The 20,934-nt window shown below is 54.6% G+C and overlaps 1 protein-coding gene across 11 annotated transcripts; it reads left to right on the forward strand.

Moving 5' to 3' along the window:
- Positions 1-1,847: 1,847 nt before the first annotated feature.
- Positions 1,848-20,061, forward strand: CIZ1 (CDKN1A interacting zinc finger protein 1). 11 transcript variants are annotated; one of them, XM_012162156.4, is made up of 17 exons: positions 1,848-2,063; positions 2,870-3,002; positions 3,232-3,347; positions 4,816-4,887; positions 7,102-7,331; positions 9,543-9,636; positions 9,819-9,951; positions 10,457-11,061; positions 11,306-11,427; positions 12,426-12,623; positions 13,373-13,497; positions 15,953-16,040; positions 16,531-16,644; positions 16,842-16,991; positions 18,974-19,043; positions 19,222-19,343; positions 19,718-20,061. In XM_012162156.4, the coding sequence occupies exons 2-17, from the start codon at positions 2,875-2,877 to the stop codon at positions 19,931-19,933; spliced, it is 2,583 nt and encodes an 860-aa protein (XP_012017546.2). In that variant the 5' UTR covers positions 1,848-2,063; positions 2,870-2,874; the 3' UTR covers positions 19,934-20,061. The 11 variants fall into 11 exon arrangements, with proteins under 11 accessions (XP_012017546.2, XP_012017560.2, XP_012017562.2 ...); XM_012162170.4 differs by having other exon boundaries at positions 9,843-9,951; XM_012162172.4 differs by having other exon boundaries at positions 9,558-9,636; positions 9,843-9,951.
- The last annotated feature ends 873 nt before the right edge of the window (positions 20,062-20,934 follow it).

The raw sequence follows: 20,934 nt of genomic DNA on the forward strand, positions 1-20,934 counted from the left end.
GAGAATTTGCAGATTACTTTCCAGAAAGATGAACCAACACAAGAAACCAGTGCTGGCATCCCTATTTTCACCAACATGAGCATTAGTTTCAGGTTTATACATATATTTTTTAAACTGGGGTATTGGAGAAGACTCTTAAGAGTCCATTGGACAGCAAGGAGATCCAACCAGTCCATCCTAAAGGAAATCAGTCCTGAATATTAATTGGAAGGACTGATGCTGAAGCTGAAGCGCCAATCCTTTGGCCACCTGATGCGAAGAACTGACTCATTTGAAAAGACCCTGAAGCTGGAGAAGATTGAAGGCAGGAGAAGGGGACAATAGAGGATGAGATGGTTGGATGGCATCACCGACTCAATGGACATGATTCTGAGTAAACTCTAGGAGTTGGTGATGGACAGGGAAGCCTGGCATACTGCAGTCCACGGGGTCGCAAAGAGTCAGACAGGACTGAGCAACTGAAATGAACCATATATATTTTCTTACTTTGGCAATTTGCTAAGCTCGCCCTGTGCAAGATGCCAGGGCGAAACATTATGTAATATCATACAGAGACACACACACCCCGGGAGGGGCACTCATTTTACAGACGAAGAAGCAGGCTTAGAGAGGACTCCCGCGTCTGCCAGGGTCCCCCAGCCAGGAGGCAGAGGAGCCCCAATTCAATCCCGGCTAGCGCCGAGATCTGCTTGGTTGGAAGCCCGGGGGATCTCGAGCCGTGTCCGAATCTGGGCGGATGTGATGCTGTCACACCCTTCGCTGTCGCTTCCTGCCCTTCAGGTGTAAAACCAGGCTCTGCTTCAAAGTCAGAAGCGCCTGGGCCGCCCTTCCACCCGTAGGCGGGACATCTCCTTTAGTCCCACCCACGTCCAGCCCCGTTGACGCCTAAATCCAGACACCTGTGCTGCCGCCCCAGGGGCCGTAGTAGCGCAGGTCCTTAGCTTTAGGGCAGCGCTGACCACGTGATTGCGGTGCCTGGTTGCCCCTCCGGTCTCCGCTGGGCCAACCTCGGGCCTGCAGTCTCTTGCCCCACCGCGTGCGCCGCCGCGGCACACTGTCGGCGCCGGATACAAAGCGAGCGAGTTGCCTAGGGCTGTTACAGCCGCGGTCGGCTTTGCATTAAAGAGAAAAGGGATCGCTCTCGAGTAACCGCACACTGTGACCCAGTGTGGGGACCGAGGAGCGAGGCAGCGGGACACCGGACAGAGGCGAAATTAAAGGGTCCTTGAGAGCAGGACGATGAGCGCCGTTTTTTAAATCTTTGAACTCTGCCCTCCTCCCCGGCTCCGCGGCCAAACCCGAGGAAAAAAAAAAAAACAAAACACTTTCAAATCGAGTCCCCACCCGCATCCCTCCCCGGCCCCATCATCCCTTCTAGGGCAAATTCTTGTGCCGGGCGTCCCCTCGCTGGGTCTCGGTCCCCGAATGTACAGCGGACCGCTCCTCACCCCCTCCCACCCCCAGCCCCACGCGGGGCCCCCGGGATCGCGGGACAGTGGGGTCCTCGGGAAAGTCGGTTGGGGACAGTCCTCAAAGCCCCGCGCCAAGTCCCCGCCAGACGACAGACCCCCTTCTGGGCGACAGACAGACCTGGGGCTCAGAGCCGCCCCTTCCTGATGAGGAGGATGCGGGGCGGAAGGTCTGCTCCGTGCCCGGCGCCGGCTCGCAGCCGGGAACCACTCCCGCCGCCGGCCGCGTTGCCGGGTGAGCCATCTCCCCCCACCCCCAACCCCCACAGCGCACCGCGGTCCCCGCAGCGTGACCTGGACCTCCCGTCCTCCAGGGGGCGCTGCCCGGGCCCGGCCCGCAGACCGACCCTCCGAGTGGATAGGCCGGGGCGGAGCCTCGGGGAGACACGGGGACCCGCGGAGCCGCGAGCCGGAGCTGCCCGGCCCGGCCCACCCCGCCCCGCCGGTGAGGGCTACGAGAGGGCAGAGCGGGTGAGCGGAGGTTGGCAGTGAGGTTCCCGGGGCGGGGACGAAGTGCGCGGGTCGGGCACTGTTCGGGGGGACGGCCGAGGACCCGGAGGCCACTCGGATGGAGACTGCGGGCTTCGTGGGCAGGTGGGGACACCGCATTTGGATGTGATGCTGGATCTGTCCGTAGAGGAAGAGTCTGGTGGAATGGCGGGGGTGGGGGCGGCGGTTGGATTAGAGTGGAGGGAAGCCTTTCTCCTACTTTGTTCGCGGAAGACAGTCAAAGGTGGCAGCAGGGTGGGGGTGGGGTGATGTTATTGACAGAACGCGCGCACCCGGGACGGGGTGGGAGCATCAGAGGGGTGTGAATGGCACGAGGCTTGGCTTGTTCTGCACGTGATTGGCCTAAAGAAAGGCCGAAGGGTGGGGTGGGAGGTGTATCAGTGTCAGGCGCCGCTCCTGGAGGGACTGGAGCGGAGAATCGAGACGGAGGGCGGGATTGGGCGTTTGGAGGAGGAACTGTTGGGAAGATTTGGAGGCATTTGGCGGGAAGGTGGGACTTCCCTGGTGGCTTAGACGGTATAAGCGTCTGTCTACAATGGGTTCGATCCCTGGGTCGGGAAGATCTCCTGGAGAAGCAAATGGCAATCTACTCCAGTACTATTGCTTGGAAAACCCCATGGACAAAGGAGCCTGGTAGGCTACAGTCCATGGGGTCGCAAAGAGTCGGACACGACTGAGCGACTTCACTTTTCACTTCACTTTGGCGGGAGCGTGGTTAAACCTCGCGGCTGGTGGGATTGGGGGAGTATTGAAGGGACAGAGCGCACGCGTGGCGCGCTCTGGGCCTGACCCGGAGGGTAGCCATGTAGCTTAGTCTGCAGCGCACGAGGGCCGCGGGCTGGAGCTGGGCGACCGGGATCCATCCGACCTGACTCCCTCCCTTCTCGCAGCCACCATGTTCAACCAGCAGCAGCAGTTCCAGCAGCTCCAGCAGCAGCAGCTTCAACAGCAGCAATTGCTGCAGCTTCAGCAGCTGCTCCAGCAGTCCCCACCGCAGGCCCCACTGCCCATGACCGTCAGCAGGTGAGCTGCCCATTGGAGGGCTGGGTGACTCTGGCCCGTGCCTTGGAGTCGCCCCCTTCCAGCCCTTTCGCCCAGGGGCAGCCCTGTCTGAGCCCTGGAGGTCATCAATTCCCACTCCAAGGAGATCCTCTGCAGTAGAGAGGGGCAGAGAATGGAGGGGAGGGAGGTCAGAAAAGAGGGAGGGTCTGCCTCTCCCCATGACCCTCTGACCCCCGCTCTTAACACACAGGGGGCTCCCCCAGCAGCAGCCACAGCAGCAGCTCCTGACTCTCCAGGGGACCAGCCCCACCTCCCTCCTCAACGGCTCTGTGCTGCAGAGAGCTTTGCTTCTGCAGCAGTTACAAGGTATGGCTGCGGGCTCACTGAATCTCATCCAAGCCACACAGCAACTCTGAGAGGGAGCTACTGTCAATATCCCAGTTTACAGATGAGGATACTGAGGCTCTGGGAGGTGGAAGTCCCTAGGTTGCTCAGCTGAATGCAGGTCTGTCTGATCACAGAGGCCTGCCCTTGGCCATGGTGCTAGCTCTGTGGGCGCTGCTCAGCACATATTTTGCTGACATTGAGAGATTAGATGATATGATGGATGGAAAGATCTATTTTGACCACCCTCCTTTGCATCCTGTTTGACAGATGAAGACACTGAGGTCCAGAGAAGGGAAGTCATTCACCCTGGGTCACACAGCATCAGCAATGGCTGAGCTAGATGGAGGCCTGGGCCTCCTGGCCCTTGGATCTCTGAGTAGGTGTCTCTAGCCCTCTGCATTAAGCCCGTGCCTTCCCCCCGGGTTTCTCCACGTGGAGAGCAGTCTTTCAGCTTTTCTTTCCATAATGCTGCTCCCAATATTTCAGCCACTGTGGGAGGAGGCAGAGGTCCAGAGACATGGAGCCATCTCTTCTTCAGACCTAGCCCCTCCCACAGGGTAGCTGTGACATGCTGACTGGTCCTTCAGAGCTGAGCACTGTGCTGAGCCCCTTACAAATCCAGTTTCTTGACTCTGCTGACAACCCTAAGGGGAGATACACTCATGGCCCCATTTTACAGATGAAGGAACTGAGGACCAGGTGTTGACTAGAGGTCTTACTACAGAGCTTTGTTCTGAGACACCAGGCTCTCCTGCCTCCCAGCAGGGTATACAGCCAGGTCAGAAGATGTGATGTTGTCACTCTTCAGCCCTCCCGTGGCCACTTGGGTGTGGATCATCCTGGGAGCCGGCTTATAAATTGTAGAGGGATGGATAGAGAGATAAGACCACATACAGAAACCCACAATGTTTACTTTTTTTTTTTCACTCTTTCCTTTCTCATTTTAAAAGTCACACTCTTCAAAGAGCAAAAGAAATGTTTTAAAAAGGACAAGAAAATCCAAATCATATGTAGACTCACTTCTAAAGAAAAAGAACACCCATTAAAGTGTTGGTATATTTCCTCCCATTTTTTTTGTAGGCACAGAATTGAGGCTTTATATATGACTGTGATTACTGATATACATGAAAAGTCGTATTTTGTTTGTTTTTCACTGAGCAGAATGGCATGTTCATTTATGTATGATTTGACAGTCTCTATAAAGATTCTTTTTAACAGCTGTTTAACATTCCTCTGGAGGTGTGTGCCCTCATGTTCCTAAACTTTCTCAGCTGTTTCCTTCTACTTCTTTCTTTTTTCTTTTCTTTTTTGCTGCTTTAAATAATGGAGTGAATATCATGTTTGAGAATATTTTCCTGGAATGGATTCCCAAAAGTAGAATGACTGGGTCAGGGAGGATGGGTGTTTTATGGTTCTTGATAAGTATTACCAAATTGCTTTCCCAAAGGACTGGACCAGTTTGCAATGCCACCAGCCACGTATGACAGTGCCAGTTTCACCATGCCCACGGCAACACTGGGTATTATACTCTTTTCTAATATATATGTATATATACATCTAATCTAATTTGCTTGGCAAAAAAGCTATATCACTAATGCTTTAGTTTACATTTCTTGGAGTGCTTTTAGTTTACATTTCTTAGTGCGCTTGAACATTTTCTCTGTGTCTGCTGAACATTTGTAATTCATTTTGTGACTTGTCCATGTTCTTTGTCCATTTCTCTTTTAGAGTGTGCCATCTTTTATCTCACTGTTTAAGAGCTGGCTGGCGTTCTCTCTGCACATATGTGTATATGTGTTTAAGTTAATGTGCACAAAATGCTTAGTAAATACCAGGCACACTTACATATTTCACTGAATCCTCATGAAACATTGTGAGTCAAGCACTATTACTATACCCATTTTACATATGAGGGAACTGAGGCTAAGAGAGGGAAACTTATTTGCTCAGGGTCACAGAATTTTTACTGTAGAGCCTGCATTTGAACCATTTCTCCCAGCACATCTGACCCATGAAGTGAAGTTGCTCAGTCGTGTCCAACTCTTTGCCACCCCATAGACTGTAGCGTACCAGGCTCCTCTGTCCATGGGATTTTCCAGGCAACAGTACTGGAGTGGATTGCCATTTCCTTCTCCAGGGGATCGTCCCAACCCAGGGCTCAAACCCAGGTCTCCTGCATTGTAGACAGACGCTTTACCGTCTGAGCCACCAGGGAAGTCCATACATGCCTGTAACCCCTGGGTTTCCCATCCCAGCACTGGGGCAAGGATTTAAACTGTCCTTTATTGGATCAGATACTTCCCCAGTGCTCTGGGTCAGATGAAGTGCCTGCCCTTAAGGAGTTCCCAGGTGGTTAAGTGGTGGACAATGGGAAGCAGACAAGGAAATTGTGCAGCTCGCCTGGAAACAGGGAAGCTGGGTTTCTAGGGACAGAGAGAAGGTCTGAGAAGCCCTCTCAAAGGAGAATCACCTAAAGGGAGGAATGAAGGATGGCTGGTTATGCAGAGGCAGAACACTCCAAGCAGAAGGAAGAGCATGTGCAAAGGCCCAGAGGCAGGCAGACCCAGGCTTGTTTGAGGCAGACCCATGCACGGGAGCATGTGGCTGCAGCACAGAGGGTGTGTGTGAGAGAACTGCAAGAGAGGGAGTCGAGGGGAGCAGGGCTGGCCTTGCAGAGTGAGGAGTGGGCTTCCTTCCTGAGCATCAGGAAGCTATGGAAGGGTCCAGCAGAGGGAGGGGCAAAGTCAGAATGTGGTTTTTAGAAGGATCACAGCACAAAGACTGTGGCTGAAATTCACGCGTGGGATGAAATGGCTTTGGAAGGAAGAGGGGCCATAGGAGTGGAGATGTGAAGGGGAGTCAGGCTAGACTGAGAAGGGTAAGAGTCAGGGTTAAGAGAAATGGTGTTGGCTCACATGGGGGAGGGTGAGGCGAGAGGGGAGTCAGGAGGACCCCCAGAGCCCTACCTGGGAGCTGGTGAGTGGGCAGCAGTGCCGCCCCCGGAGATCCTGGACACGCAGCTCCTTCACTTTGTGTCTCTGTTTTATCATCAGTAGAGAGGATAATAGTTACCCTGATGGTGGCTGGGTGGTGTGACTAAGGTTGTTTTTAGCAAGTGCCCGGTCACCAAAAGACATTTCCTTTTAAAAAAATATTTATTTATGTATTTGGCAGCACCAGGTCTTAGCTGTGGCCTGTGGGATCTAGTTCCCTGAGCAGGGATGGAACCCAGGCCCCCTGCATTGGGAACGTGGAGTCTTAGCTCCTGGACTTCCAGCGAGGTCCTCAGGGGACTTTTGATGATGGGTAGCTGGTGTTGGTAGGAGAGTTATCTTGTTATTCCAGAGACCAATCATCTTGCTGGTTCTCCCTTTGGGTGCTGTGCTGAATCTTTTATATACCTGAAAGTGTACCCTAAAGCATGCCTGAGGGTGAGCGGAGTTTCTGGGTGTGCCCAAGCCACTGACGAGGGAGGCATTTGAGGAGGGAAAAGGGCCCCTTCCCTCACAAGCTGGAGCAGAAAACCAGCCCGAAAGCCCCCTCCCACCAGTGCTTCAGGTGGGACTGGGCCTTCGGTTCTCATCTCTTCCCCTCTGGCTGCCCTTGGGTGGGAAGGGTCCCTTTGAAGTTATCCCTGATGCCCCCATGATGCTTGGGGGCACTGATCCCTGACCCTAATCTTTACTACCCGACCACAGTTGTAATCCCCCTTCTGCCCTCTTTTCACCCACAGGTAACCTCCGTGGCTACAACCTGGCCACCCCCAACCTGACACCCCCCAGCCTCACACCCCCACAGCTGGCCACCCCAAATCTCCAGCAGTTCTTTCCTCAGGCCACTCGGCAGTCCCTGCTGGGCCCTCCTCCCGTCGGGGTCCCCATCAACCCCTCTCAGCTCAACCTTTCAGGGCGGACCCCCCAGAAACAGGCCCGGACCTCCTCCTCTACGACCCCCAATCGCAAGGTGAGTGGTGTCTGGGTACGGAGCAGGTGTGGATGGGAGAGGACATATCTGGGGATCCACCAGCACCCCCTTCAGCTCACACTGGCCTTGGGGCTGATCCTAGCCCTCTCTGTGCCTCAGTTTCCTTATCAGTAAAATGATAGGGGGGAGAGTTAGACTTGTCTAGTGTTTCTAAAACTTTAAATATTTCTGAACCCCAAAGTGATTTTTGCTACATCCGAACACCACCCAAACTATTTATTCCCTTTTTATTTACCATTTCTATTATCTACTAATACTGTTTGCTAACAATTCTCTTTTTGAAAAGACTGAGGTGTAATTGACATATAATACTGTATTCATTGTAGGTATATTTTACCAACTTTCTTTAAATCAGCACTCCCCAGTGGAAATTAAATGTGAGCCACACATGTAATTTAAAAATTTCTGGTAATCACAGTAACAAAGTAAAAAGAAACAGGCAAAATTAACTTTACTCACATATTGTATTTAACCTAATATAATAAAAATGATCATTTCAACATGTAATCGATATAAAAAAATGAACAAGGTATTTTTTATTCTTTTGAGGTTTTTTTTTTTAATACTAATTCTTTAAAATTGGTATATATTTTATGCTTACATCTCGACTCAGCTCGTAGCAATTCCAGTGCTTGAAAGTCAGGCACTGTACCTACTGGCTACTGTCTAGGGTAGTGTAGCTTTAAATGAACACTGCTTTTCTGTTACATTTATTTAAAAAAGAAACAATCCCTATCTGAAATTTTTTAAAAAAGCAACACAGTAACAATAACTCTGAATTAATCCCCAAGCATAGAAGTAAAAGAAAAGTGATTGGGGTAAAACAATGTTATAAAATCCTGAACTCTACCCTGTTGCCTGCTGAAGTTTCTGAGCCTTTAGTGAGCTCTCCCTGACTTGAGCAGGAAGAACCAGGGAGGTTTTCAAAGGAAATAATATGCTCCCTGTGTCTGTCCTGTCCCCAGATGTCTAGACAGCTCCTCACACATACCACACTCCTGAGAGCACCCCAACTGGGAGAGGGGGCAGCACCCCTTTTCTGGCTCTGACACCACCCACATCCACAGGTGAGGCATTTCCCTCCAGAGAGGGGTCACAGCCTCTGACCTTCCAGTTGAGCCTGTCCAAACATGGTCCTGTCTAGTGCTTACCTCCTTGCCCCATTTTACATATGGGAAGACAGAGGCTCAGAGAGGAGGGTGGAGATTGTCCTGGGCTGCACAGACCGAGCCTGGCCCTCCTGACTCTCAGACCAGTGCCTGTGCCATGCAGGGTGAGAGCTGGGTAGTTTGCGAAGGGCGTGGAGCCCTGAAGTGGTGCGTGTTTCCACTCACCGCTGGTCCCTTGGGCTTAGTAGGAGGGAGGGAAGCGGCAGGTGGACCCCTGGGGCTCCCTGGGGTACCCTGGAGCCATCTGGAACTGTGTTCACCTAGCAGATGTCTGTTAAGGCCCAGCAGAGGACTTTCTGGGGCAGAGAAGGCATCTGGCCCAGCTCTCCTGGAGATCCTGGGCTGGGAGGAGGGTGGTAGTGATGATGAGACCTTAATATACATAATTCTCCAGCCGATGAATGATGGCCGTGGGAAATGCCGCAAAAAGGAAGTCCAAGGCCCCGGGGAACCTGTACTGTGGGTTAGGAGGGCTTCCTGCAAGAAGCGCCTTTGAGGCTCTGGGACAAGGCCCAGGGCTTTGGGGAGGCAGAGAGGCTAGTGTGGACACAGAGAGGAGATGGAGCATGAGGGCTGAGGCTGGAGGGTCAGACCTGAGGTAGGGGCCAGACTGTGCAGGGGCCTGGAGAGGGGAGTTAGTTTCAGGCTTGGGGTAAGGAAGGAATAGTCCAGGGCTATGGGAAGTCATGGCAGGGTCTCAGCCTGAAAGGGACAAGAGGCATGATCAGGTCTGCATTTGAGAAGGGTCCCTCTGGCTGCTTCATGAAGAGGGTAAGGAATCGGGGCAGCATCATGGACTTGGAGAAAGTATTGCGTCGCCCAAACCTGCATTTACTTAACAGGCTGGCAGCTAGATGGCACCCCTGGACATGATTCCCGGGGTGTTTAGGGTCTTCCCTTGGCAGCTCTGGGGCCAGGCTCCTTCATCCCCTGGAGCCTATATGTTGGAGCCACTCTTGGGCAAGGGGATATTTTCTAGGGTGGGTGGCAGATATCAGAAATGGTTTCTGAAAGGAAGTAGGATTCTTCTTCTCAGACGATGCCTGTGGAAGACAAGTCAGACCCCCCAGAGGGGTCTGAAGAAGCTGCAGAGACCAGGACAGGCACACCAGAAGGTGAGGGAGAGAGGGAAGGTGCTGGTCCTTTGGAGGGACGTGGGTTGGGGGGAGGTGGGTGCGGGGGCAGCCTTGGAGGCAGATCTGGGAGGCAAGGCTCTTATAGGGGGCGGGGGGAATTGTGAGCCCAGGTCCCACCTCCTGGAACGGGGAGCTCAAACATGCTCCACCTGCCATGGCAGTCTCTCACCTGCCCTCCATCCCAGACCAAGAACCTCCCCAGTGCCCAGATGACATCACTAAGGAGAAACGCACTCCAGCACTTGAGCCTGAGTCTTGTGAAGCCTCTGAGCCACCAGCTAAAAAGTCAAAGAGGTAATTGAGGCTGAAAACCTGCCTGGTTCCCAGGTGTTCTATACCCTCATTCCTGAGAAGGCAAAGGGTAGGGGTAGGTGGGGTGAGATCCTTCAAGGGAACAAGGCAAGGACCTTGATTTCTGGCGTGGGGGGAGGTCAAACCTAATTTGCGTCTTACCTGGGGAGGCCCTTGGCCAAATGGACTCTGGCTTCTTCACTGTGACTGGGCCACAGTGAGGTGAGGGGGCCATTGTGGAGGGGTGAAAATGTGTACCTGGAACCTCAGAGCATGGCCAGAGGGTAGGCAGGCTTCCAGGGCCTTGAGTACGTACTAGTAAGCTGTGGGAGGTGGGAGCAAGTGATCAGTTTGCTTAGAGGAAGCTGGGGTCTGGAGAGCCGAAGGGGCTTGCCTAGGTCCCAGCTTGTACATGGCAGAGCCAAGACTGGAGCCTAGGTCAAGGCCTTTCTTGGGAGCCCCTGGGGCCAGTTGGCAGACATGAATATGATCTTCTGACCCTTCCCAGCTCAGAGGAGCCCACAGAGAAGGGGCCCCCAGGGCAGCTGCAGGCAGAGGTCCAGCTGCAGACCCGGATGATGGCACCCAAGCAGACACAGACACCCGAGCTACTGCCTGAGCCCCTGGAAGCCCAAGTACAGCCACAATTTCAGCCCCGGGTCCTGCAGATCACAGCCGAGGTGCAGCCACAGACCCAGCCACAGACGCACCCCGTAAATGCCCAGGTGCAGCCAAAGCTGCAGAAGCAGGCACAAACGCAGACCTCTCCAGAGCACTTAGCACCGCAGCAGGTGCAGCGACAGCTGCAGAAGGAGGCAGAGCCACGGAGACAGGTGCAGCCCCAGCCCCCCAGGCACGTGCAGCCGCTGCTACAGAAGCAGGCACAGACGCAGACGTACCCACAGGTCCAGATGGAGGCACAGCCGAGGCTCCAGCCGCCGGAGCAGCCACCCAAGCAACCTCTGGGTCAGTTACTGGTGCAGCCACCAGAACCGGTCCAGGGACGGCCTCAGACTCAGCCACAGGCATCGGTGTCAGCGTTGGAGAAAGCCCCAGTTCCGGTTCGCTCCACAGCACTGGAAACATTGCCTGATACAGTAGAAGCTAGAGCAGGTAAGTGAGCAGTGACTCCCAGCTGGCCCGGTGATGGGACTTGCTCTGCTGGGACCCCACTCCTCCCCCAGCACTGTCCACCCTGGGACTGAGGGTTGGGCTTGGATCCAGGGTTCTGGTCCATGTGCACTGGAGGCTTCAAGGCCCTGGCCATGGGCAGAGAAAGTAGCTCTCAGGCCCACATCCCTCAGTGCCCCGGTGAGAGATGGACCGTGGGAAATGGAGCATGCCCCTGTCATTTCAGGCCCAGAGGAGGCCCCGCCAGAGCCCAGGGGTGCCCAGGTCAGCATGGAGGAGAGCCAGGAGGAGCTGACCGGTGGCCTGGATGTGGCAGAATGTGAAAAAAGAGCGAGAGAGATGCTGGGGGTGGGTAGAGATGCTGATGAGGACCGCACGGTGCGCCCAGTGGTGGGAGAGCCTCCTTCTGCCCCAGCCATGCCCCGCCTACCTGGGATCCCCTGGTGTTTCCCCTCCTGTGAAATGTGATGGCAGCCCTCCTCCTGGGTTTGTGGGCAGACCAGACTGGGTTTGACAGTGTTCATCAGCTCTCATGTGGGCCTTTACATTCCTTTGCTCTGACAATCTAGGGGCACTTTTGGTGATAAGGGTCCCTTCCAGCTTGCTCATCCCAAAACTAGAGTGCTCAGAGCCCCCACATGGGTTACATTGCTCCAGCAGAGAGAGCGTGGTGTGGAAGCCTGTGTCTGGGGCCCGGGGCCCAGTCCTGGCTTCTACTCTGTGTGCCGCTGCTGCTAAGTCACTTCAGCCGTGTCTGACTCTGTGCGACCCCATAGACGGCAGCCCACCAGGCTTCCCCGTTCCTGGGATTCTCCAGGCAAGAACCCTGGAGTGGGTTGCCATTTCCTTCTCCAATGCATGAAAGTGAAAATGAAGTCGCTCAGTTGTGTCTGACTCTTAGCGACCCCATGGACTGCAGCCCACCAGGCTCCTCTGTCCATAGGATTCCCCAGACAAGAATGTTGGAGTGGGTAGCCATGCCCTCCTCCTGGGGATCTTCTCGAACCTGCATCTCTTATGTCTCCTGCATTGGCAAGCGGGTTCTTTACCACTAGCGCCACCTGGGGAGCCTTATGGTATAACTGTGGCCAAGCCCCCTTCCTTTCCTTGCATCTTCGTTTCTCCAGCTGTCACAGGAGGCAGGGGGAACTGAGGGGGACCTGGGTTTTTGAATCCTGACTGCGGTGCTGCCTGGCTGAGCGAGCCTGGGTGATCACCTAATGGCTCAGAGCCTCAGTTTTCCCGCCTGTAAAATGCACTGTCAGGAGGGCTCCTAGAAGTTTGGCACAAGGCTGACCAACCATAAGCGCCCAGCTGGTGGCAGCTCTGCTCCTGCTCCCGTGCAGGTGTGGGGGGCCGGGGGCTCCCTGAAGGTCACCATCCTGCAGAGCAGCGACAGCCGGGCCTTTAGCACCGTGCCCCTCACACCCGGGCCCCGGGCCGGCGACTCCACCTCTGCCACCCCTACGGCGGCCAGCACGCCCTCTAAGCAGGCCCTTCAGTTCTTCTGCTACATCTGCAAGGCCGGCTGCAGCAGCCAGCAGGTACCCTCCAGTGGGTGGGTGGGAGACCTCGTGGGCGGGTGGAGGGTTTGGGGTCTGTATGTGATGCCCAGCCTGCCTTTCCGGGGGGCTGCCTCTGTGTCCACTTGGGCCCCCAAGCCCCACCTCTGGCAGCTGTACCTTAGTTCACAGAACATCTCTGGACCAGCCAAGGGGGCAGGATTTCAGAGTTGGGTGGACCTGGTGCAAATCAGCCCTGACCGGCTATGTGAGTTTTGGAAGGTGAATTTCACCTTCCAAACTGAGGCACTGGTGCCTCGGTTTCTGCATGCGTCAGAAGAAACATTTAGAACCCACCTCTAGAAAAAGAAAAACTACCTCCCAGAAGGGTTCTGGGGATTCAGCAACTTGACATTGAAGTCACAAGTCCCTGGGCTGGCCCAGAGCGAGTACAGCCTTAAGAACAGCATCACACTGGTGTGATTACGTCACTGTTGGTAGCGCTGCCCCTCTGTGCCTGGCCTGAGCAGAGCCACGGGAACCTGGAATTTGATCACTCTGCTCCTCACCTCGGAGGTGCTCTTGGTCTCCAGCGGGAGCAGAGGCTCTGGCTGGTGTGTGCTCACTCTGGGCCTCAGTTTACCATCCTTCTCTGGCCCATACAGGGTTGTAAGAGAAGGGTCCTCCCGGTGGCAGTGGGGTGTCCAGAAAGCCCAGGTTGGAGGCCTCCTCTAGCCCCAGTGTTCAGGGGCTCACTCCTCACGCCCCTTCCTCGCTCCCGCCTGCTGCAGGAGTTCCAGGAGCACATGTCGGGAGCCCAGCACCAGCAGCGGCTCGGTGAGATCCAGCACATGAGCCAAGCCTACCTGCTGTCCCTGCTGCCTGTGCCCCGGGACGTCCTGGAGAGAGAGGACGAGTGAGTGGGGTGTCCCAGAAGCTCTGGACTGTGGAGAGGGGGCGGTGGTTTCCCCAGCCCAGGTGGAGGGGGTCCCTGATCTACCATCCACAAGGTCTTAAGGGATTAAGATTGCCCTCTCCCGAGTACTTCTTCACTAATTGTGTGGCCTTGGCCCTCAGTTTTCCTTATCTGTAAAATGGCCTGACGAGGGATGTAAGGCAGGAACTCATGAACTAGACAGCCTCTGTGTTTTTATAGAAAAATTTTATTTATTTTTGGCTGTGCTAGGTCTTTGTTGCTGCATACAGACTTTCTCTAATTGCACCAAGTGGGGCTACTCTCTAGCTGTGGAGTACTGGCTTCTCGTTGCGGTGGCTTCTCAAACTGCAGAGCGCAGATTCCCTAGAGCATGCCAGCTTCAGTAGTTGTGGCTCGCGGGCTTGGTTGCTCCATGGCCTGTGGGATCTTAGTTCCTGGATCAGAGATTGAACCTGTGTCCCCTGCATTGGCAGGTGGATTCTTAACCCCTGGGCCAGCAGGGAAGCCCCTAGACAGTCTCTTTAGGCTCCATCCAGGCAGGAACAGTTTGACCCCCTATGTGGGAGAGAATTGGGTTGTGGCACAGAGACCCCCACTCCCCTGGCATATGTGCTGCCTGCAACCACAGGGCCTGATGGTCAGGCAGGACCTGCTCATCTCATGGCCTGAGATTAGAACTTCCCTGGGTTTCCTCCTTTCTTAGTCATGGGGGCTTGCTCCATTAGAAATGTCAGCCCTCCGGAGTCTGGGATTGGTTCTGGGGATGCTCAGCGGGCAACCACTGAGGCCTGCAGGAGCTGGGAGGCGTCAGCAGTGAGGGAAACAAGCTGGCATTGGCTCCGTCCACCCTAGGGGACATGGGCTCTGTCTCACCAAACAGCTGCCACTCAGCTCCAGATTTCCTGGCTTCTCAGAAGCATCTAGAAACCGATTTGAATGTGAATCTCCCAATTTCATAATGTTAACAGCTAGTTCAGAATTAAAACCAGAACAGCAGACTTCCCTGGTTGTCCAGTGGATAAGATTTCACCTCCCAGTGCAGAGGGTGTGGGTTCAATCCCTGGTTGGGGAACTAAGATCCCATGTGCCTTGTGGCTAAAAAACCAAAACGTAAAACAGAAAATTGTAACAACTTTAACAAAGACTTTAGAAATGATCCACATCCAAAAAAAAAAAAAAAATCTTAAAAAAATAAGAAATGAGTCCTGTGGAGGCCAAATCATATCCTTTCCCTGGTCGGATAGGCCCTGAGACAGTGGTCAGGGGCTCCGCCATGAGGATTTACAGAGAGTCACAGCTTGCAGCTCCCTGGGTGGGGTGAGGGGACAGGAAAGGCCCTTGGGTGGCCTCTGCATTCCCTGAGTGACGGGGAGGTCTCTCCAAAGGCTGTGTCTCTGTTAGCTGGTTCTCAGTTCAAGAGGAACTTCCCTGTGGCTCTGTAGGATGTTCTTCACCCTTAAGCCTCCCCTGGCTTGCTGACCTAGGAGTTACACTTGGGCCAAATAAGCATAAAACCAGGAGAAAGGTGACACAGAGATGTTCCTTGCAGAGTTCATGCAAAAAAATTTACTTGGAAATGATCTAAAATATCCCAATAGGGACTTAGATCAGTTCTTCCACTTGGTGGGACAACGGCAGGGAACTGCTGACGGTGTGGAAACATATGCATGCTGCGATGTCAGGACCAAACAGGATCCAAAATTGCGTTTGCAGAACGAGTTTGACTGTATAAAAATAGACCTTGCGGCAGAATGCAGGGCTGTAGCCCAAGCTGTAAACAAGCTTCAGGTGGAGAAGGTTCGCTGCACTGCGTCCTGACACTGCTGGATCCTGACTTGGCCCCGGCCAGAATGCAGCAGTCCTTCCTTTGGGCTGTCTGTCCTTCCCTCACAGTCAGAAGCTCTGGACTGATCCCCTGCCAGACCCCAGGGATGCTAGGGTGAGGTCCTGGCCTCCCAGAACTCACAGTCCAGTGAGGGCAGAAAGGGAATCAGGTCCTCCTACTCCATTGTGGACAATGCTATGGCAGTGGGACTTTGGGGGTCCCAGAGTGGGGCCTGACTTAACAGGCATGGAGACAGGTCCTGGAATTGGGGAAGGGCTCAGACAAGCTCTGGGAAAGACAGGGCGTCCAAGGATAGACAAAGGATAAAGAGGAGTTCTCAAGGCCAGATATTTTCAGTTCTGTCACCTGTCCTGGTGGCCTCCTGGTGTCCCCAGTGCTTCTAAATCTCATCCCTCCCCTCAAGTTTTCTCTCTTATTCTTAAGCATTCTTCTAGACAAACCCTAGAAGCCATTTGTTAAGTTTCCAAAAAAAAACAAAAAAAACCCGATTCTTTTGGACTTGCGTTCCATTTATGGAGCGTCCGGAAGAGCAGCTGTCTTTCCAGCAAGAATGCAATGTCACACTGTACTTGCTTTGATTGTCATCAGAGAGCCGCCACCCAGGCGCTGGTGCAACACCTGCCAGCTCTACTACATGGGGGACCTGATCCAGCACCGCAGGACGCAGGGCCACAAGGTACCGGGCCCCCCTGCTGGCTGCAAAGGCACCCCGTGTGCGGTCTCCAGGCCCAGGGCTGGGGAGGAGGGAGCCCAGGTTGGAAGCAGGAGGTAAATGTCAGTCTTTGTCCCTGCATGGCTGTAGCTCGTGATGAGTCAGTCACGTTTCCTCTCTGGGCTTCAGTTTCCCCATCTGTCCAGTGTGGGCGAGGCACCATCACCCCGCATTCAGCCTCAGGGCTTATGGGGTCCTCTGGCGTCTGCCCTCTCAGTCTTCTGACTTTCCTGTCTCTCTGTTACCATCGCCATCCCATCTTGTGTTTGCCTGTGTTCCATGGAGCACAGTCTGCTGATTGCAGAGTGGCCTAACTCTAACCCTAACCCTGAGACTGGAGGTAGCACATCTGAGGCCTGCAGGTGGGAGGTGGCATCTTGCTGGGCCCTGCCCAGCTGCACCTGGGGACGCTGCCCACCTCCACTGCCCACTGGGCCTGCCTTCCGTTCCTCAGCTCGCCAAACAATCCCTGCGACCTTTCTGCACCATTTGCAACCGCTACTTCAAGACCCCCCGCAAGTTTGTGGAGCACGTGAAGTCCCAGGGCCATAAAGACAAAGCCAAGGAGGTAACTCCAGCTCCCTCAGAGGACAGGGGCCCAGAGCGGTACAGAGCCTGGGCAAGGCCACACAGCAAGCTGAGGTGTATTCCAGTCCAAATTCATAGCAGGGCCGGAGGGATTGGAGCTCTCTGGGGTGTGAGGTGGTTGGGGTGTCGCATTGTGGCTGCCCAGAGCTGACCTGAGCCCTTACCCACCCCGGGAAGCTGAAGACACTGGAGAAGGATGTAGCCAGCCAAGACGAGGACCTCTTCATCACAGTGGACGCTGTGGGCTGCTTTGAAGGCGATGAAGAAGAGGAGGAGGATGACGAGGAGGAAGAAGAGATCGAGGTTGAGGAGGAATTCCGCAAGCAGGTGCTTGGGGAGAGAGGGTGTGGAAAGGAGGCTGGAGGCTGGATTCCCAGACCAGGAGAGACCTCCCCCCACCCCCCAGGGGCCAGGAGACACTGTGCTGGTATTTGCAAGCACAAAGACATGCCACAATCTAGTATTATTAGGAACTATCTTCAATATGACAATGTGTAAATCTGTATCATGACGACAGTGGGATGGCAGGTGAAATACGCAAGGTCCTGAAAGCCTGCCTGAAATTTTTTCTTGTGTTGCGGAAGAGAAAGGCATCCTAGGCCAAGAGAATAGCATCGCAGAGACACGGAGAGGGGAGCTACATGGTACACACAGGAAAGTCAGTGAAAGGTGATGATGGTGATGATGGTGGCGAGAGCAGTCAACTTTAAGTACTTATTATCAAGTTCTTTACAGAGAAAGCTTGCCAGATTGCCCAATTTTTAAAATAATTTTATTTATTGATTAATTTTTGCCTGCTCTGGGTCTGCACTGCCGCACAGGCTTTCTCTGGTTGTGGCGAGTGGGGCTACTCTCTGGTTGGGGGCACAGGCACCTCATTGCAGTGGCTTCTCTAGCTGCAGAGCATGGGCTCTAGAGCGCTAGGGCTTCAGCAGTTGTGGCATGCGGGCTTAGTTGCTCCTCGGCATGTGGGATTTCCCTGGATCAGGGATCAAACCCGTGTCTCCTGCATTGACAGGTGGATTTTTTTTTATCACTGAGCCACTAGGGAAGCTCTCAACATTGGTTTTTTTTTTTTTTTTTTTGCCATGCCACATGGCTTGTGGGATCTCAGTTCCCTGAGCAGGGATTGAACCTGAGCCATGGCAGTGAATGCCTGGAATTCCAGCTGCTAGGGTATCAGGGAACCCCCACAGTCAACATTTGTTGAGCGCTTACTATATGCTAGGTGTGTAACCAGGCACTTTCCTGGCAGAGTCTCACCCATTTGGATGCGAGGAAGCGAGACTCCACAGGCTGTGCTTAGAATATATCAGCTCTGCTGTCTCCCATGAGTGAGGAGCTGGAGGAGCTTTTCAGTTTAACAGGTGTTTCCAGAGCACCTGTTCTGGGCCAGGCCCTGGTCCTGGATACCAGGAATACCCGGGACCAAGGCCTGGCCCCTGTCCTCATAGAGCTTGCCAGTCACAGTCCAGAGCGGTGAGGGGGCTGCCAGAGAGGGCCTGCACAGAGGGGCTGTGGATGGAGGGTTGCAGGCGTGGCCTCCAGCCCTAAACAAATTGGGATGATGCCAGTTTTGCTGCTCAGAAATCAGTAGTGGCATGACCCTGGCGTTGGTTTCTCTAAGCCTCCATTTTCTCTGCTTAGAAGTAATAGTCCCAACTCAGACTGTAAGGAAGGGCCACAGCCTTGGGGGTGGTCATCATTTTTAGAGGCTGCGTTTGTTTGCCTGGTAAGTGGTGGAGGGCACTGCTAGGCATGGCCTTGTCTGGAAGGGGCTCGTGTTGAGCAGGTGATCACTTGAAACCACTCCCCCCCCCAAGACTGTGGTCTCTGCAGCCTCTAGGAGCTGGCAGGGGTTCATGGTAAAGGCTAACCAGGGCTTGGGGTTCACCAGGGTTCACTACCCTACTCCTCCATCAACCAGCTGGGTGACCCTGGGCAAGTGAGTTAATGAGCCTGGGCCTTGGTTTCCTCATATGTGAAATGAGTGAACCACAGAAAGTTGTCACGAGGATTCAGTGAAATGCCACATGTGATGTGTTGGGCATGGATTATGGCCGCTGTGGGAACAGGAGGGCTTCCCAGAGGGAACGGATTGAGCTGCACCTGGAAAGTATAGATTAGGAAGGGCACTCTGGGGGACAGGACCAGCATGGGCAAAGGCTTAGAGGATGCCGCCCATAACCTCCTCCTGGAAATCGAGGGGCTGGCATTGAAGAGCATGGGTGGGTTCCAGGCCCCGCCTGTGTTAGGAGGAGACTAAGGGAAGCCAGGACCAACCGGGGCCCACACTGGTGTGTTTCCAGATGAGTTCCAGAGACATATCCATAGAAGAGTGGAAAGGTTCGGAGACCTACAGCCCCAACACCGCATACGGTAAGACCCCAGCCCTGACCCCACCTGCAGGAGTGGTGGGCCTCGGGTCCCAGTCACAGCATCCTGGCCAGGCAGCCTGTCCCCTCGTCCTGGTCTTTCCCCACCTGGAGGGTATTAGGGGAGGACAGGCACCAGGCTGGCGTGGGGATGTGAGTGCTTAGACCCTGCTGTGCTTCAGGGGTGGACTTCCTGGTGCCCGTGATGGGCTATGTCTGCCGCGTCTGCCACAAGTTCTACCACAGCAACTCTGGGGCGCAGCTCTCCCACTGCAAGTCCTTGGCCCACTTCGAGAACCTGCAGGTGAGTCTGGCCTCCCGCCCCGCTCCGCCCTGCCCAGGGGGGTCAGACTCTGTCTGAGCTGATGGGAAGAGCCGGTGGCCACCTCCCTCGTAGGCTTGGCCTCAGCCCCTGGGCACAGCCCCCAACGAGAGGCTCTACCCACAAAGGGAATCCGAACCAGGCTGGGGCCAACGTCTTTTTGCAATTGTTCTGGAGCGGGTGGTGCTGAGGGCCAGAGGATTAGCACTAGAGGTCTGCCCAAAGAGGCTGAGCACGTCACACAGGGTCACACAGCATGTCCAACATTGTCTCAGCGGGGCCAGGGAAGCAGCCATGGCCAGAAGCACACCAGGTGGGGAGGAAGCCCGGACCTCACCTGCACTCTCTGTGTCTAGAAATACAAGAAGGCCAAGAAACCCAGCCCCACCACCAGGCCCGTGAGCCGCCGGTGTGCCATCAACGCCCGGAATGCCCTGACGGCTCTGTTCACCTCTGGCGGCCGTGCACCCAGCCAGCCCAGCACCCAGGACACAGCCAAAAACCCCAGCAAGGTGACGCCCACACCCCCTCGGCCCCCACTGCCCCGGCGCTCCAGACGCCTCAGAACCTGATGGAGGAAGCACGCTATGCCTGCCCCATCTCAGTCCCAGTCGGCTATGCTTTTTAGGAGTCTGTGTGGAGACTGTGACATGGTTGGTATTTTTACTGAAAATCCAATAAAGGAAGGTAGTTTGGCTTGTATAGTCTCCACCAGCACTTCTGTCTGCATGGATAGGGGAAGAGGGGGGCCCCAGCTGGCACCCAGCCTTTGCAGGTAGTGAGGAGGCACAACTGGAAATCTGAAGACAGGGTCCCTCACCAGGGACTCTGGGATTATGAGGTGTTTCACCTCCTGAGCCTCAGTTTCTCTCTTAAACATGTACCCAAGCTTGGAAAGTACTACCTTCAAGTAAGATCTCATTTAATCTTCACAGTGTCCCCAGGAGGGAAGTCTTGTTGTTATACCCAATTTACAGATGAAGAAACTGAGGCCTAGCAAGGTTCAGTGCCTGCACAAGGTCATAGATCTGGTGACAGGCCAGGATTTGACCCCAAGCCTGACCTCTGGACCCCCATCCTGGCCTCTCTCCAGCTGGACCTTACCAAAGTTGGTGTGGGAATAGGGGGTCCTCACTGCTCAGGCCCTCTGGCTCCAAGTTCATGTTCATTAGCAGAGGCACCACCCTTCTTGTCAGGAGACCTTATGATGAATCATCAGTGAGTGAGGCCCTAGCTGAGCAAGCTCTTTAGTTCTACTTCCCCATCTGGAAGGACCCTTAGAGACAGACAACCAGCCCAGCCCTGTGACTGGCCAGATGGGGAGACTGAGGACCAAGACTGAGGGTCAAGAGCCAGAGGCAGAACCCAAGGCTGCACAGCATGTCTTGGTGTTGGTTGTCTTGGTGAAAGGCCCTAGAGCCCAGAGAAGCTGAGCACATCACCCAGGGTTACACAGCATGGCTGATGCTATCTCAGCTGGCCTAGGGGAGCAACCTCTGGCCAGGAGCATGGCCAGGAGCATATCCAGTTGGGAGGAAGCCCTGACCTCACCTGCACCTCTGTGCCCAGAAAT

Source organism: Ovis aries, chromosome 3 (assembly GCF_016772045.2).
Source record: "Ovis aries strain OAR_USU_Benz2616 breed Rambouillet chromosome 3, ARS-UI_Ramb_v3.0, whole genome shotgun sequence".
NCBI lineage: Eukaryota > Metazoa > Chordata > Mammalia > Artiodactyla > Bovidae > Ovis > Ovis aries.